The sequence below is a fragment of the Microtus pennsylvanicus genome, chromosome 3 (genome assembly GCF_037038515.1).
Source record: "Microtus pennsylvanicus isolate mMicPen1 chromosome 3, mMicPen1.hap1, whole genome shotgun sequence".
Lineage (NCBI taxonomy): Eukaryota > Metazoa > Chordata > Mammalia > Rodentia > Cricetidae > Microtus > Microtus pennsylvanicus.
In genome coordinates this window covers 112,836,801-112,855,008 of record NC_134581.1, presented here as the reverse complement: position 1 = coordinate 112,855,008, position 18,208 = coordinate 112,836,801, and the positions used below count along the sequence as shown (strand labels likewise).

The following is an 18,208-nucleotide window of genomic DNA, read 5'->3' as shown; positions in this document are numbered from 1 at the left end:
AACTGATATAGTGAATACATTGTTTGGAATGACACTGTAGGTTTTACAAGGTATTGCTGGAATCTGTAGGTATTTAGATGAGCTAAATTTTGGGAAATGAAGTACAGCAGGAAGGAAATATGCACAGAATACTCTCAAAACCGTAGGAAGCCAAGGCAAGGCCAGACTGATGTCTTATAGCAGCATCCTTCTGTCATTTTGCAATCTTAATTCTTAAATGCTCATAGTCTAATACAGGAAATGGAGTGAATGATAGAGATTGCTACCCTCAAAGAAAATGAGTTACCATCATTTCTAATTTTATTTATCTGAATATATATGGGACAGAATAGGGTAGTTACTGTTAGGAATTTTTCCTAACACAAGCTCTCTGCCTACACAAAAATCCCAATCAAGTCAAATCACAACAAGCCAAATTAAGAAATATTTGGATTTAATGAGATTCCTCTGCTCTCAGGTGGACCAGAGGGGGAACCAGGAGACTGCAAGCGTGACCACTGGGGAGAGAAGAAAGAGACCATGAGGAAACTTTCCAGGAAAGCAGTTTAAATAGACTGAGGGTGTGGTCAAGATTTTTGTGGGCTCGTTTTGACCTCCTCCTGGGAGAAGTCAGTACTTGGCAGGCACAGGGACTAGGCCTCCAAAGATGAAGGCCAGAGACTGGGGCTTACATTTCAGACTGTTTCTATAAGGGGTAACAGGAAGCTGAGGTGATATTTTGACTAACATTTAGGCTTTCTTAGGAAAAAAGGACATTGACAAAAGTCTGGTTACTCCCTGCAGGCATAGAGTGACATGGGAAAGGGGAGAGCTAAGTGTTGGTGGGTCCATGCTCAGCGAGAAGTGTGGCTGTAAAGGCATCCCTTGTACTGTCATCCTGGAGATGTCAGGCATCTGTTTCCTGGGGGAGGTGAGAAGGCAGGTGTCTAGGAAAAAATTGTTATCACCAAAGATGAGTGTGCCAGGATGAGGAGCAGGTAGGCCCTTCATTATAGCATCCTGGAAAACCAGAGGGTGGAAGGTCCTGTCTGCTGGACAGACCAAGTGTCCTGAGTAGGTGACCCCTTAAGCCTGGAGAGATGGACCAGCATGGGTGTCCCAAGAGCTTGGCAGCTGAGGGGCAGTGAGGGTTACCTTGTGAGGTCCTGTCCATCAAGGTTTGATAGACCTAACAGTTGACAGTTTGAGAAGTACTCTGTCCCCTGGGAAAAGGGGGACATGTTTAGGGGCATTAGGGTCCACTGATGTGGTGGTGGGAGACAATTGTCAGCATGTAAATTGAGAAGGGACCTTAAAAGGGACAGGTAGGGTAGGTACCCTTCCAGTGGAGGAGTTTGGACTGGGAGGTGATGGTTAAGGAGAAAGGGCCTACCAAAAAGGAGGTCAAAGGGACTCAGGCTTGTAGGGGAACATGGGGTGGCCCTGAGGCAAGTAAGGACAATGGGGAGAAGGGAAGGCCAAGATAACCTGAGTTCAATGAAGAGATTGGTTAGTTGTTGTTTGATGAGTCCATTGTCCATCTGGATGGTTTGTGGTACACCAAACTGAGGAATGATGTAGTCCAGGAGTACCTGAGCCATCATATCTGCTGTTTCCCTGGAGACTGGAATCGCTTCTATTCATGCTATAAAAATGTCTACAAGTGTTAAGAGATAACGGAGTTTTTATGAGTAGGCATATAAGTGAAATCAACCTGCCAATCTTTCCCCGGTTGGTGTCCATGAAGCCAGTGTAGAGACTGACATATGTGGAAAGCCCCTTGTGGGTTGGCCTGGGCACATGTCTGGCAGGAGGAGTGAACCTGTAAAATAGAATCTTGGAGATGGGTGGGGTCAAAAAGGGGCTCCAAGAAGCAGAACAAAGCTTTGGGGAAGCAGCTAAGAATTTCTCCACCCAGTAAAGGTGCTGGGTAAGTAGGTATCACTAAGAAAGAATGAGAAAAATTGTCCTGCAAGAATGTAGGGCAGTGGCAAAGTTTTAAGTGGGGAGGAACAGGTCTCATCTACCCCCAAAACTGAAATTGTTGAGGGGGACATAAGGCCCGAGTGAGAAGTTAGAACAGAATAGGTAGCTCCTGTGCCCAAAATGAAAGTAATAGACTTACCCACTGCCTGCAGTTTTACCCTAGGCTCTGACAGGGTTATGGGATATATCAAGTCTGGGCAGCATCAGTTCTCTACAAGGCTGAGAAGTTCGAAGGCTGGCAGTTTCACTTGCCAATGTTGGTGAAGCCTGACCTCTGTGGCATGGCATAGATGACAGCCTGAACAGGGGCATTGTGATTCCCAGCATCCAGGTTGCTGGCAGATAGGGCATAACCTCGGAGGAGTCATAGTGCAATATAGTGCCACATGACCATTTAGGCCACACTTGAAATAGCTTGCCTGTGAAGTTGACTTAGGCTGGGCTCTATCAGGGTAGTGCCTTGTAGTTGGCTTCCCTTGTGCCCCTTCCTGTGACCCTATAGGGCATTGACTAAAGCCTGGGCTTGTAGGGTAGCTGCCTGTTGTAGCCTTGTCTGTTGGGAAGACTCAGCTGATTCTTTTCGGGCATTAAAAATTTTAATATTTATTTATTTATTAATTTATTTATTATGTATATAAAAATTTAAAGGCCATTTTCACCAATTCCCATATAGATGTTTGGAGACCCTCCTCAATCTTTTTTATTTTTTTTCTAATATCTGGTGGTAACTGAAAAATGAAATGGGTAGGCAGAAGGATTAGTAGAAAAGGAACCTAAGGGAGATCTGAAAGATAAAAGGAAACGTGAAATTTTATAATGTCATTTACTCCCACCACCTCCCAGAAAGGATAGAGAAGGGCAGACCTATGGTGGGATCTGGTATGGGAGGAGACTGGGGAGGATTGGGAGGGGCTAGCCCATTGGGCAGAGGAGGTCCAAGGGTGGGAAGATGAGGCAGGAGGGGGAGGGGAAGGTGGGTAATGTGAAAGTTGATCTTGAACCTCCGAATTGGGAAGAGGGGGTAGACAGGAGAGGAACATGGAGAATGTTGCTTCACAGGAGGGGATTGGGAGGAAGTGGGGGAGGGGCCAGTGCCTCTGGCTACATGGTCCAGCTGGAATTGTCCAAGTCCCAATTCCTAGATGACCGGGAATTTGGAGGCATTGTGGCCTTAGTGACCAAAGTTGGTGATGCAAGACACTGGCTACTACGGGAAGGGTGAGAGTGCAGAGCCCCCAAACCATGACACATGTAAGCTCTGTCCATTTGTCTTCACAGTGACAAAAATTTTCAAGGTCCCAGAGGACCGTTAAGGCCAAATCTTAGTGTATAGGGAAAATAGCCACTTGGGACAGATTGTATTGGACAGTCTCAATATATAAAGATTTTGTAAGATGCATCCCAGGGGCAACAGCCAATCTGGCATTGAATTGCAAGTGCCCATTTTAAAGTCTATGACCAATCCGTGGCCTAAGTCTATTACAGTGCATCCACTAAAATAGCTCTTAGGCCTAACGGGGTCATGAAAACTGAATGCTAGGCATCCCTGGAGCAAACAAAGCCCACTTCAACCAGGCCCCGTCTTGCCAGTCTGGCCACTGCTGAGGTCAAACTCTTGGTGCAAGCTCATGGCTTCAACAAGAGTCTGATAATTGACAAAAGTAAATATGAATGGGTCCCCTGAAAACCCTATAGCATAGACAAGAAAAAGGGACTCACCAAGAGACAGAGCTATAGCCCAGGAGCAGGTTTTAGTGTGGCATAGAGAGCTCAGATTGTTGAAAGACTAGGGTCTAGGGCAATATGGAAAGGCCACCCTATCTCGGTGGGACCTCCAATATGTTAGGAATTTTTCCTAACACAAGTTCTCTGCCAGTGCAAAAATCCCAATCAAGCCAAATCACAACAAGCCAAATTAAGAAATATTCAGGCTTAATGGAATTCCTGTGCTCTTAGGCAAGGGGGTTCTGGGAGGCTGCAAAATATAGAGGAAAGAGACCACAATGAAACTTTCCATGGAAGCAGGGAAGACTGAGGGTGTGGTCAAGATTTTGGCAGGCTCATCTTGACCCTCCTCAAGAGAGGGGTCAAGACTTGGCAGGTACAGGGATGGGGCCTCCAAATATGGAGGCCAGAAACCGGGGCTTGCAGTTAGCTCTTAGTCTTAATAAAGACTCCATTCCTTATGCTGTGTGCATATATAGATAGTGTTGAGGGTAAACATGGGGTATATACACAAAGAAGAGAGAGAAAAATGAAAGGATATTTATCAATTACATTTGTAAAGAAGACTGCTACCTGGCAAGAATTCTGGGACTGCCGGGCGGTGGTGGCGCACGCCTTTAATCCCAGCACTCGGGAGGCAGAGGCAGGCAGATCTCTGTGAGTTCGAGACCAGCCTGGTCTACAAGAGCTAGTTCCAGGACAGGCTCCAAAACCACAGAGAAACCCTGTCTCGAAAAACCAAAAAAAAAAAAAAAAAAAAAAAAAAAAAAAAAAAAAAAAAAAAAAAAAGAATTCTGGGACTGTCCTAGGGTAAGAACTAAATTCCCAGAGCGCTCTCTCTCTCTCTCTCTCTCTCTCTCTCTCTCTCTCTCTCTCTCTCTCTCTCTCTCTCTCTCTCTCCTTCTTCTCCTCTTCCTCCTTTCCTTCTTTTATCCAGAGTGTGACTTCTTCCTTTCTTATACACTAATAAACCTTGATTCTCAATTTGACCTGTCCTAGATTACTTTGGAAGGAACTGAATATTACCTAGTATCCAGTAAGCTATGAAGAAGTGTCAAATTTGTTCATTGATACAGGCTCATGCAGCTTTTACAATGGGTGGTGCCCACAGTGTAAAGAGAACAATACTTGACTGCAAACAGGCAAGAAGGAGTTGTGCTAATTCTCTGTTTCTAACATGTCTTCAATAATGGGTGTTTGGGTTAAAGCTTTACTCCAGTCCCTGGTATCCATATAGCCAAAGAGTCTGGAATGCTTGTGTTCAAGTTTTACCTTTTACCTCAGCCCCAGGCATCCATACATCTAGAGTCTGGAATGCTTGGGTGGAAGTTCTATCTATCCCAAACCCCCCTTCCCCTGGGAGTTGTTTCAGTCCAGGCTCCACCCCTGAGAAAGTCCAACAAACTATGGCCCCTCCCCAGAGATGCTCAAGAACACTCCCACAGGGTATTTAAACTGCACCCTAGAGAACAAAGAAGTCCTCCCTTTGCTCCTCTCTGGGGAGAGTGCTGGTATCCATTATACCTGGGCTTTTTCTAATTTGGTTTGATTTTTTTCTGATTTGGATTATTGCATTGGCAGAGAGGCTTATCGGGGTACAGAAACTTTTCAATGGACTGACAAGTGAAGTGTATGCTAAATAAATCCCTTTCCCTTTCAATTGATCTTTGGTAAGTTTTTTTTTTCAACAGCAAGGATAAAACTGGGAGCAAAAACTCAAACAAGGCAAGAATCAGATGAAGGAACCCAGGAAGAAACTGTAGAGGAATGCTGCATACATGCTTGCTCCCCATTATTTTCTCAGGCTGCTTTCTTATAGAAGAGAAGACCATCATCCAAAGGAGAACTCCAATTAGCATAGTCTGAGCCCATTCCATATGTATCACTAATTACAGTAAGCCCCACAGGCTTTCCTATAACCAAACACTATGGACACATTTTCTCTTATAAGTTTCTATCCTCTGTGATGATTCTAGCTTGTGTCAAGTTGACAATAGTAAGCCAGGACAACAATGAACTCTTAATTCAAACTGTGGCACATTGTTTAATGTTTTTCCCCAAGTATGTATCCCAGTCTAACAACCTTCCAGATATCACCTGGTTCTGTATGCCTCACTACTATATTACCATGTGTTTCTAGGACAAAAGTCCTCAGTGAAGTTCATTTTCTAGATTTCTCTGTTTAGTTTCTAATGTGACTGAGAAGTATGCATGTCTCAGTCAAAGCTTCAATCATATAGCTGCAGTGTAGTTTAGTGTCATTTCTTACTCTTTAAGATTTTAAAAGAAGTTCATATTCCTTAAATATGTGCATTACGGAAAAATACAAGAGTCCAATAAAAATCATCTAATCGCAAGTATAAAGGAAAATTACCCACCAGAAAAGCTGTGTCTGGATGTGAATAAAATCTCCAAGAAGACACTTCTGAGTCTGCAGAAAATGATGGACCAATTGGAATTTCTATACTGTGGAAAGATTGGAATTTTGTAGGATCAGGGGCTAATAACTTTATTTTGTGCTAATTTTAGTCTTCTGAACAGCTATTCCTTGCCACACTCTGTATCTGAACTAACGTAGTAAAAATAAATTAAAAAAAAACACTTAGAAGCTATTAACTCAAGAAATCATGAGATTGCATCATCACAGAGCTAAGGTCGTCACTGGGGAAAATTTTAGGACTAGAGCAAAGCTTTCCCCATCTCAGTGTGTCTGCTGTACTCACAAAGTACCTGGATTTAGGACTTTCTTGGTTCCCTACAACTAGAAAAATGTCATGAAACTGCTTCCACGTTGGAGCATGGAATTCGAGGAACCTAGAAATACCTGTGCTCCTAGGCCCAAAAAATGGCTTCAGGATAAACTATCTCTTTACTTTTAAGATGAGAGCTGTGATTTTTTTCACAACACAAGCCCTGCTCCTTGATTTTTGTTCCAGGCCCCAGCCTTAGAAGGCACCCCGGATGCCTCAAGGGCTGCTTCTGTCAGGAAACTGAGTAGTCTGACAGAGGCAGCACACTTCTCCTCCTCCAGATCCAAGCCCCAGTTCATCTCCAGCCCTGAACCAGAATACCTGCTGCCTTCTCCTTTTCCTCTGTCCTCACAAAAGTCTTCTTCCTCAAGCTTCCCTTCCAAGACCCATCCCATTATGTCAGCCCCCAACACCAGTAGGTATTCCCTGTGAACACACCAGCTTAGTAGGCCAGGAAACAGACAAGTGCACTGAAGACTTTCATCACCCTCTCCCCCTCACCAAGTTCAGTTCCCTGCTCTTGTTATGCTCAAATCTCCAAAAAGCCAACTAGGAAACTGAGTCCCATATGAAAAAGCAAAGAGCCTTTGTTTTATACAAGTTTGCAAACTCTGTCTCCCTGCATGTCCAACGTATTGGAATAAACAGAGAGCCCCAAGCTCAGTTAGAATTGGGGTTTTATAGTAGTAAAGGTGAGGGTGAGGTGCCTCTGAGGTTCAGGACCTCTGATTGACTGACATTTGTCTGGGGGTGTCCCAGTGATTGTGTTCTCGCAGGGAGTCCTATCTACAGTGGTTGGAATGCTAGGTATTTCTGTTGGTTGGTCTGTTTTTGGGTAGTGCTCAGGTAATCTCCATTTGTGGTTCTTTCTGTAGCCAGGCATTGCTTCAGGGTAAACTAATGAGACTCAGATCTCCACATTGAGGGCTGAGTCCTACTCTGGCATGTGATAATGGTTGGAAGTAAAGAACTTCTTGTGTTTTATGATTTTTGCAAGATCCTTGGTGGTCCCCCAGAGCAGCTAGTCCCAGACAGAGACAGCTGCCAGACCCTGGAGCGGTTGCTGGTCCCAGCAAAGTGAGTGGCTGAGTAGGCTGGTCCCACCATGCGGGTGGGTGTGAGCAGGGGGGGGGGTAGAGGAAGGCACATGGGCAGACACATCATATAGAATAAAATTGGATATTTATTACTTAAGAGGAGAGAAAAAGAAAGAAAAGAGGAGGAGACAGAGAAGGGCCCTAGAAAACATGCCCATGCACCAAGAGAGGACAGATGGAATCTCAGATGGTGGGGGAAGGGCAGGGGTTGCCGGGAGTGGGCATGTCTTGTCTCTTAAAGAGAGGAAAACCATAACACTATGTGTGGCCTGCCCATACTTAACTTATCATAGTTGGCTCCCACACTCTCACACCTGTCTCTGCTAGAGAACTCCATTTGTAGCCTCCCTTCTCTGTACCACTTCCCTTCCCACATTTCCCATGGACCCCACAGACCTTCTCCTTCCAACCTCCTTTCTTCCACTCCTGGCTTCATTCCAGCCCCAACTCCAGCAGGCACCCCTGCTAATCCTCAGAGCTCTTGGGCCTCTCAGGTAAGCTGCCTGCAAGTCTAGTCTTCCCTCTGTTTTCCCAGCCCAGGTCTCCCAATCACATACTGAGCTGCAGCAGAAACACCTGTGGGAGCCATTCTTCCCTTCACCCCTGTTCTCATCCCCCATGGACGCCTCAGATCTTCCCTTTCTAACCTCCCTCCCCCACTTGTTGCTTTGTCCCAGCTCATTGTTTTGTTAAAGACTAGGATATTCTCCCTTCCTGCCAGGAGCCATTCCAAGTGTTCTGCAAAGATCATTTCCCAGGTTTCCTCCTTGACAAGTCAGAGCTCCAGAGGGGTAAGTTAATGAGGGAAAGAAGCATGAGAACACAGGAATAGCAGTTATTGTGCAATCTGCATACACGCCCTGGTGGAAAGGAACTTTCAGTTTCAGTAGCTCCACATGCTAGGAGAGAAACGCCATGGCTGGTGAGTTGTCCCTGTTTGTAAAGGGGATAAGTTATGAATAAGTCATTTGGAAAAGGGGTGGTTTTTCTGGAAGCTGTCATTAGCTCCTGTGGATTTTTAAGTGAGCTGAATCTTGGGAAAGGGAAGACTGTGTGGAAGAAATCTGTACAGAAGATTCTTAAAGGCACAGAGAGTGAAGGCCAGGGCCAGAAGGAAATGCTGATGTACTTGTTTCCTGCAGTCACATTATAATCTTAACTATTACATGGCCCTAGTCTGACTGACACAACCAGATGAGGAACTGAGATACAGGCTTCAAAGAAGAATGTTGTGTCGCCTTTTCTTTGTTTTATTAATCCGTTTTGAAAACATGTAGAACCAGGATGAGGTTTATGTTTTTTGAGTCCTAATAGAAAGACAGTAACTTGTGTTTCCCCCTATACTCTTGTGTAATGTTTAGGGAAAATAGCACATATAGCAAAAAGAAAGGGGTAAGAGATGTATGTGAAAGGGACATTTTACTTTTTAATTCTGAAAGAGGCCAAGCTGTTTTTAACAGGAAAGGAACATGTGGTTGTTTTCCTGACTTGAGAAATGTTTATGCCTTAAACAGACAACATCCTCAGAGCAAAGAGGAAGCAGTTCATCAATTCAGTGGGTGAAGGAACAATAAATGGCTTGCTGGATGAACTCTTGGAGAAGAAAGTCCTGAACCAGGAAGAGATGGAGAGAATAAAATTTGTAAATGATACTGTTATGGACAAAGCACGGGACCTGTGTGATACTGTCATCAGGAAAGGTCCCCAAGCAAGCCAAATTCTACTCACTTACATTTGTGATGAAGATGTCTACCTGGCAGGAGTTCTCCAACTCTCCTAGAGTAAGAACTAAACTCCCACTATATTTATCTTTTTTTTTTTCAATGTTAACTTTCTTATTATGTTATGTGCTGGTTAATCTTGACTCTCAATTAGATCCTATTTTGATTACATGAAAGAATATTATGTAGTATCCAGTAGGCTATAGAGGAGTGTGAAATTTGTTCATTGATAGAGGCTGATGCAATGCCCTTGGGTGGTACCATTCCATAGACAGTTTAAGCACATTATAAGAGAGAGAACAGTAGCTAACTGCATGCAGGCAAGAAGGTGTGCTTATTCTCTGTTCTTGACATTTCTTCAGTAAAGAACTGAAAACTGAAGTGTATGCTAAATAAATCCATTTTCTGCCCTTTCGCTGCTGCGTCCGCAGCCATGAGTATGCTCAGGCTACAGAAGAGGCTTGCCTCCAGCGTCCTGCGCTGTGGTAAAAAGAAGGTCTGGTTGGACCCCAACGAGACCAATGAAATCGCCAATGCCAACTCCCGTCAGCAGATACGGAAGCTGATCAAAGATGGGCTGATCATCCGGAAGCCTGTGACTGTGCATTCCCGGGCTCGATGCCGGAAAAACACTTTGGCTCGACGGAAGGGCAGGCATATGGGCATAGGAAAGCGGAAGGGTACTGCCAATGCCCGAATGCCCGAGAAGGTGACCTGGATGAGAAGAATGCGGATCCTGCGCCGCCTCCTCAGGAGATACCGTGAATCCAAGAAGATTGACCGCCATATGTATCACAGCCTTTACCTGAAGGTCAAAGGGAATGTCTTCAAAAACAAGCGGATTCTCATGGAGCACATCCACAAACTGAAGGCAGACAAGGCCCGCAAGAAGCTCCTGGCTGACCAGGCTGAGGCTCGCAGGTCTAAGACCAAGGAAGCAAGAAAGCGCCGGGAGGAGCGCCTCCAGGCCAAGAAGGAGGAGATCATCAAGACTCTGTCCAAGGAGGAAGAGACCAAGAAATAGAGCTTTCCTCGAGTCTGTACATAGTGGGCTGCCTGTGGCCTCAGGTGGATCAGTCATTAAAATAAAACAAGCCTTTGTCTGGTAAAAAAAAAAAAAAATAAATCCATTTTCTACTCTATAGATTTCTGGAAAGTTTTTTTTTTTCAGCAGAAGGAATAAAACTAGAACAGAAATCAAGTGATATTGAAGGCAAGGTTCTTGTGATCACCTTAAAAATTTGAGGGAAGTAATGTGGAAACTTTGGAGCCTTCGTCTGGGAAAACCATTAGGTACATGGGTAAAGCTTAATAATCTATTATAGTGGACATTTGGAAAAGGAGAATCTTGAGAGAAATGAAAATTAGGAAGGCATAATTCTTGGAGTATCAGGGAGGAGCAAGGGATTTATTAGTAACTAGGCACCAGCCATTCATGGGAGCATGTGATGATATTATGGTCAAGAATCTCTATCCACTGTTCAGGATTCAGATTTAAAAAATAACAGAAACAACAACAACAACTTTGATTGGTTCCAGTCAGCACCACTGACCTGAACCCTTCTGGGATTCCTTTGAGATAATAGAAAAATAGTTCCTTAGGATCAGCACAGAAGTTCAGACAATTGTGGTCTTAGGTGCCAGGCTATATCTCAAATTTGGAACACATCTTGATATTATAAGAGTCATTTACAGAACTGTAACATGAGGGGCCTGCTTGTTGGGGTTTCTGTCCCACCCAATACCCCACAGCTGGCAATCCCCAAGGAAAATCACACAGAGATCCTCATAAGTTATAAAACTGATTGGCCCATTAGCTCATGCTTCTTGTTAACTCTTGTAGCTCATATTAACCCATTGTTTTTATCTACATTAGCCACATGGCTCGGTACCTATCTCAGCCAGGCAGATTACATCTTGCTTCTTCCGTGGTCTGGGCAGGACTGGGGGAAGAGTTTCCTTCTTCCCAGAATACTCCTGTTCTCATCACTCTGCCTCTACTTCCTGTCTGGTTGACCCGCCTATACTTCCTGCCTGGCCAATCCGCATTTATTCAAAACATGATTGACAGAATACAGACAATTCTCCCACACCACAGAACTGATAATGAAGGACTGATGGTTTGTGGAAAGCAGTTGAGGCTTGGCATACTATGGCAAGCTAAGATTTCTTTTGGAGAAAAGCAAAAACCATTTGAAGAAATGAAGCCTCAATTGTAATGGCAATGATAATAGTAATGGCAGGACATCGGACATGCATCAAGGAGGGCATCAGGTGTAAGAGGAACGTCGTGTGTATTGTGGATGACACAGCTGGAGAGGTACTACTGTGTTGATGGACATTCTTCCTGGGGAAAGATGAACAAATATCTTCTCACCCCACATGGAGAAATGATGATTTTAAAAAAAAGGAACACCCAATCCCACCTTCCTGATACCATGAGTCATTGGGGTCATTTATAGGAATTTAGGTAAGCTTCTTACATGAAGAGGAATAGCTCAGAGGCCATTGCATCACTAAATGCCCACACCATGTTGAACTCTGCATATAAAGTACACAGCTTGATAGATCACAGAACATCTCTGCTAGGCACCTCTGTTAGTCTAGGCAGGCATCTTGATTGTATCTTTTCCTCAGCTGGTCTCACTGCTTCTACAAGCTTGAATATGGGGAGTGCCTATTGCCCTGGTCAGTTTTAGGGACTTCCTGAGGTTTTGGGGTTGTTTATTTCTTGAATATTAAGGATCCCTGTTCTAGAATGTTCTGAGTTTTAACAAGTGACAATTTAGGGCTTTCTGAATTCTAAGGAGCTTTTGTAAAAGATGGATGTTTTTATTGGGAGAAAAATGTTGCATACTACCCTACCCCTTCCTGCTATCTCATTCTTTCTATCTCCTCTACCAACCCTGCTTCCTGCACTGTCAAGGGATGATCAACTTGTCTGTCTAAGACTAAGCATTAGGCCATTTTGCCTCAGAAACAATCACTGGAGCTTTTCTAGTGGTTATGAATCTCTAGGATATGAGATCTATTCCATATAAGTGACAGTTGTCCTTGGCAAGCTAAGTAGATGCTGAAAAATAAATGTTAGGAAAGATTAAGCAGTATGAAAAAAATCTCACTTTTATTGAACTTTTTTTTATCAAAAGAAGAACATTGGGTAGTTACATGAATGGGGAAGACTAACATATTTAGTTGCTATTTTTAAGCCAAAATCTTTATCACTGAGTTGTCTCACTTCTTTCCCCTGGGGTGTTCTTGTGGGATGCTTGTACATCTCGTTACTGTTCATAAACTGGATAGGGCTACTTTAACTGCTTTATTTAGCCTATGGCCAAGATGGAATAGTGCCTTCTTACTTTGAGCTACACTGATTCCTACTAATTTGGGTTTATACTTATATTCATTTCATTTGGATTGCTTCCACCACCTCTGGGCTAAGACCCCCCCCTCCTGTTTTGGCTATTTCTCTGTGCCCCAGTTATGGGCTCTACCTATATCTAGCTCTTGTGGTGCCGTGCTTTCTTTGATGTACCTGTGGGCTCCTTCTTTGCAATGTTCCTATGTCCACTTCCTTGGCATTCTATTGCCACCATAGCTGATGTCTTTGTATAAAGCATCTTTGGTGCTGGGCAAAAAATTTCTACCTCCAAAAAGAAAGTAGTACTTAGCACACTAGGAGGAAAACCCCCACTTCTAAACGATGCTTAATCCATTTAACTTGTTTTTATTTATATTGATTTTTACCAATTGATGTTCATTGTCTCTGATACTACTGGGGTTCACCATGAATTTAGGGTCAGCTAGATCAGCATATACCTAAACCCCATACACTTTTAGCATTGATAGAATACCATTAAATCTGTAATTTAATGTGGAACCTAAATTGCATTAGTCAAAGTTCATGGTCCTCAAATGCAATCGTCCCTGGCCACAATGTTAGAGAAATAGCTGAATGATTCCCGCTACTGGAAACATTGTTTCCCTATATTGGAGTCTAGTAGCTAACACTGACACCCATAAGGGTGTCATAGGATTTAAGTCCTTCGTAACATTCACAAGAACTGAATTTGGGGTCTTATCTAGTTAGCTTCTATAGACTTTAGCACCATGTTGTTCTATACCTCTGTCTCCAAGTGTCACAGAGATGCCCCTCTATTTGTAACTTCCCATGTTTTTGTTTTAGCATTTTCCAAACCTGATCTATGTGCTGATATAACTCATTCTGTTCTGCCAAATCATTTCTAACATTCCACTTCCTACCAGAGGATTTACTTGTCTCTGAAATTTCATCCCAGGCCTAAGGTACCTGATAAATTCATCCATTTTTCTTGAACTATCAGATAAACAAAGTCTTTTCTCAGGTTTTTTTTTTTGTTTTGTTTTTTGTTTGTTTGTTTGTTTTTTGAGACAGGGTTTCACAGTAGTTTTAGAGCCTGTCCTGGCACTAGTTCTTGTAGACCAGGCTGGCTTCAAACTCACAGTGATCTGCCTGCCTCTGCCTCCCAAGTGCTGGGATTAAGTCTTACCTTGTCCAGTGAAATGGGCAAAACACTGCTTTTAATATTATAGTGATATTTTTTATTATATTGTTTCCTCTTTACTAGCCTATATTTCTGTGGATTCCATGTGCCTGTTTCCCAAGAAGGGCTTCTTGGCATGGCTCTTATCTGTACCATACTTTGCTTCCATCCTGCCAACTGTAGGACAGCATCTCTGCATTGATGTCTCCTACATATAATTTTCTCTGAGAAGTTACCTTCAGTCATGCTAAGAATTTTAACTGGCTCCAACTTCTGTGAGTAACTATAGCTTCTCTGAGTTCGTGTTTGTAACAAGGAGCCTTTATCCCAGACTCCAGCTCTTACATTATACCCACATCACTTCTGTAATGTTTCCTTAGTTTTAGAGTGCCCGTGTATTTGTGTGGGGAGGTATTCATGCCCCATCTATTACTAAAGTCATGTATTCTCAACACTTTAAACAATACTTCCATGTTCTTGAGCCAACCACAACACGCTGTGGGGGAGGGGAAGACATAAGCTTCTTAGACCAGGGTCGATATCCTCTCATAATTGGTGGATATAAATGTAAATATTTAGAAGAAAATTTTATACCATGATCATTTAACAGAACAACATTAAATCTACCTTGCTGGCTAGGGCCTATGATCTCATTGCTCTTTGATGAGGGTTACAGTATCAGGCATAAAATACCTCCTGTGGCCTCAGATCCAATTAAGAAAGAGTGGTTACCCCCAACAATCATGTCACTGTCATCATTTCACCAGTGGACACATCTTGCTGGATACATCAATATTGAAATACACAATGTCCCGTGCTACCTGGGTCTATTGATATCTTTTCCTCCCCATTAGCATGCATAACATCTTACAATACTAGGAAATCTGGAAAGCAAGGGGTTTTCCATAAGTTTAAGATTCAGTTCTCTATTTCTTACTGCCAAAGTGTGTGGTGTCATCAGCAACAAGGTCTTACGATCTAGATGAAATAGCATTCAAGAGTAATAGCAATGGTTTTTGTTGTTTCGGATGCCTCTGGGGCCTCGCTAATCAATAGGTAGTAAGATGGTAAGCCATTTCTAGCACTGAGATTTCCATATAATAATGATGACTTCTAGGAGCATCACTGACCAACCACAGAGGATATATCTGTTCAAGCTCATTTAAAAATATATGTTTAATTAACTGACAAATTAATGGGATCTTATAAGGCTCCATTATACCTCCTAGTTTTGATTAATCTGCCACTGACTTTCTCCTTTCTACCATCTTATCTCCCTGATACACACTGGAACTTTTAACCTACAATATTCCTATACCCAAACCCATCCTTTCATATCATAGGTTTTCTACTTGCCCTTTTTAGAATTGTTACTTAGGCTGCAAGGTCATAGGTTTTCATATAGCTTTTTACTTCCATGTTCATTGAGGTTAACCTTTCATATATTCCCTTGTTTCCTGATCTGGTCCTCCTACCACACTCACTGGTAGAACCTCTTTGCTGCCAGAACCTTTCCTTCTATTTAGGTCAGTGTTCTCTAGAGTAACAGAACTTATAATACAGATCTCTCTCTCTCTCTCTCTCTCTCTCTCTCTCTCTCTCTCTCTCTCTCTCTCTCTCTGTGTGTGTGTGTGTGTCTCCCCCTCTTTTTGACTGTTTCTCCCCATCTCTGTCCTCTGTCCCTCTCTCTCTGAATAGTGTAATATCTGAAAAGAGAAAATTAGCATAGCCAAAGCTGACTTCAGTGCACATAGGAAAAGAATCTGGGATGTACTTATGTTCAGTAAACGTATCTAAGAAAATGAAGGGCTCAATGTCCTGGTCATGTCTGCTATACAGCAGCAACCAGTCAACAATGATGTCCGTGAAGGGTTCTGAAACAGAAGATTAAGTCCTTTACAGAAACGATGGAAAATTTTGTCCATCTTTCTAAATACCATATTATATACATTTCAGAATATGTATTGATGCTGAAATTTTCACAGAATAAGTTGATTATGCAAATAATATTGTGACAGTTATATTATTTGCTAGTTAACTGTTTGCACTTATGACTGTGTGTATGTCTGTGTGTGTATGTGTGTGTGTGTTTGTGTGTGTAATGGTATCTTTACATAATGTCAATCTATAGACACCTTCTGAGGTCTACCTATTGTGAATTTTCCCTTCTATAAGGAAACCTTTAGATCATATTATCTGATAGTTCCCTATAACCCTTTGCTTCTTCTGCAGAATGAAGATGTGATCTGATGCACTACAGTCATTTCAAAGAGCTGCTTCCGGAGTATGTGTTCTTCTGAGATGGAAAAATCCTCTCACAGACCCATGTCATCATTGGTTCTCTGTTTTGAATAAATTTCGTTTTAATGTATTTTCTTCTGTTTTGCATTATCACTCCATTCAAGATGAAGCAGTATCAGAGAAAGCCATGAGAGATTGTCAAATTGTTAGACTTCCAAATTCTCTCTCTTTTTTTATTCAGGGTTCCATTACAATCCTTAAGATATACCAACTGACTCCATCTGCCTAGCTCTGCTTCCTAAGTGCTGGGATTAAATGGGTTCTACCACCACCCATTTTGTTTTGTGGTAGTTTTTCAAGGCAGCTTTTTTCTATGTAGCCTTGGCTGGCCTGGAACTTACTTTGTAGACCAGGCTGGCTTTAAATTATAGAGATCCTCACACCTATACCTCCTGAGTCCTGGGATTAAAGACACGAAACTAGTAAAATGGGAGAGGGTAGAAGGGGAAACAGGAGGAAGGGAGGGGAGTGAATATAGTGCGATTTAAACAATAAAAGAGGAAAAAAGATACCAGTTCTTTACTTTTATGCTTTCAGGCAGCCATGGAAAGCAAATGAAGTCTTCATTCTGAAATTTTAGTAACACTGCATCCTTGCAAGTTATACACATGTACACACCACAAAGACACTTTTTTTTTTTTTGATTTTTCGAGACAGGGTTTCTCCGTAGTTTTTTGTTCCTGTTTGGAACTATCTCTTGTAGACCAGACTGGCCTCGAACTCACAGAGATCCGCCTGCCTCTTCCTCCCGAGTGCTGGGATTAAAGGAGTGCGCCACTACCACCCGGCCACAAAGACACTTTGATATAATATTTCTGATCTTAGTCTATGGTAACTATTTATTTAAAGTTCACAAACCTACTTTAATTGGAATGTAATAGAGTAGACCTGAGGACTCCATTTTCTGAAGCAGACCTTCTTCAAACCTTGTTTCAGAATGTACTGGCATTGACTTTCAACTCCAAGTGGGAAGGTGTGGCTGGTGTGACTTGTGTTCTGGGGGATGAAGATAGGCAGAGCCAGTACAGTATGCTCACTTACAGAGGCTCTGAGGCAATTCTAGGAGGAAATTGGCCATTTTTCTGTTTAGGCTAACTTCTACTTGCCTACATAGTGATATATTTTCAAGTAAAATACTCTAGAAGGCACAGGACAGGTTCTGACTCATTAACTCCTGTCAATTTCTAAAATTTCTGGCATAGAATATAGTAAAGGATGGGTGTCAGGAATGAAGACCAATAAATTTACTGGAGTTTTCAGTTAGTGTACTTCTGATGAGCTCTTTATGTAGCTGAAATAAATGTGTTTCTTATTCTCTTGAGTTTGCTCTTCATACATGTCTTATTTGGGGTTTCAATTGCTGTGAAGAGATACCATGACTACAGCAAAGTGTATAAAAGAAAACATTTGAGTGGCTTATAGTTTCAGAGGTTTAGTCCATTATCACCAGGGTGGGAAACATGGAACTGTGAAGGCAGTCACAGTGTTAGAGAAGGAGCTGAGAGTTCTATGTCTTGAGCCACATGCACCAGGAAGTGAACTGAACATTGAGCATGACTTGAGTGTATGTGAGACTGGAAATCCCACCCCCACAGTGACACATTTCCTTCATGATGCTATATGGACTTCAACAAAGGCACACCTCTGGTGTAGGAGGTCATTCTGTATTTGTGTTGCTTTCATTGGTTAATCAATAAAGAAAACTGCTTGGACTAATAGGGAAAAACTTAGATAGGTGGAGAAGACAGAACTGTATTCTGGGAGGAAGAAAGCAGCAGAAAGAGAGAGAGAGCCACCATGAAGCTGCCAGGTCAGACATGCTGAATCTTTCCCGATAAGCCATGATCTCGTGGTGACATACATATTATTAGAAATGGGTTGAATCAAGATGTGAGAGTTAGCCAATAAGAGGCTAGAGCTTATGGGCCAAGCAGTAATTTAATTAATTCAGTTTCTGTGTGGTTATTTCGTGGTTAAGCTAGCCAGGAGGCGGGACACAGCCTGCTCCTCCTTCTACTACACACGTCCTCATAGAGGCACTTCATAAAAGCTTATGAGGTTCTATTACATTCAAACTACCACTATAAGTCACAGTATGAAATCACTGTAGGCTGAAGCTAAATATG

At 42.6% G+C, this 18,208-nt stretch overlaps 2 protein-coding genes across 2 annotated transcripts; both read left to right on the top strand.

Annotated features, from left to right (window-relative positions):
• The first annotated feature begins 8,339 nt into the window (after positions 1-8,339).
• LOC142846402 (caspase-1-like) lies at positions 8,340-16,152 on the top strand. Its single transcript, XM_075966867.1, has 3 exons — positions 8,340-8,459; positions 9,052-9,318; positions 16,014-16,152. Exons 1-2 carry the CDS (start codon positions 8,453-8,455, stop codon positions 9,315-9,317), a joined length of 273 nt encoding a protein of 90 aa, XP_075822982.1. The 5' UTR covers positions 8,340-8,452; the 3' UTR covers position 9,318; positions 16,014-16,152.
• LOC142846401 (large ribosomal subunit protein eL19) lies at positions 9,658-10,360 on the top strand. The gene has a single exon (XM_075966866.1). It carries the CDS (start codon positions 9,692-9,694, stop codon positions 10,280-10,282), a length of 591 nt encoding a protein of 196 aa, XP_075822981.1. The 5' UTR covers positions 9,658-9,691; the 3' UTR covers positions 10,283-10,360.
• Positions 16,153-18,208: the final 2,056 nt, after the last annotated feature.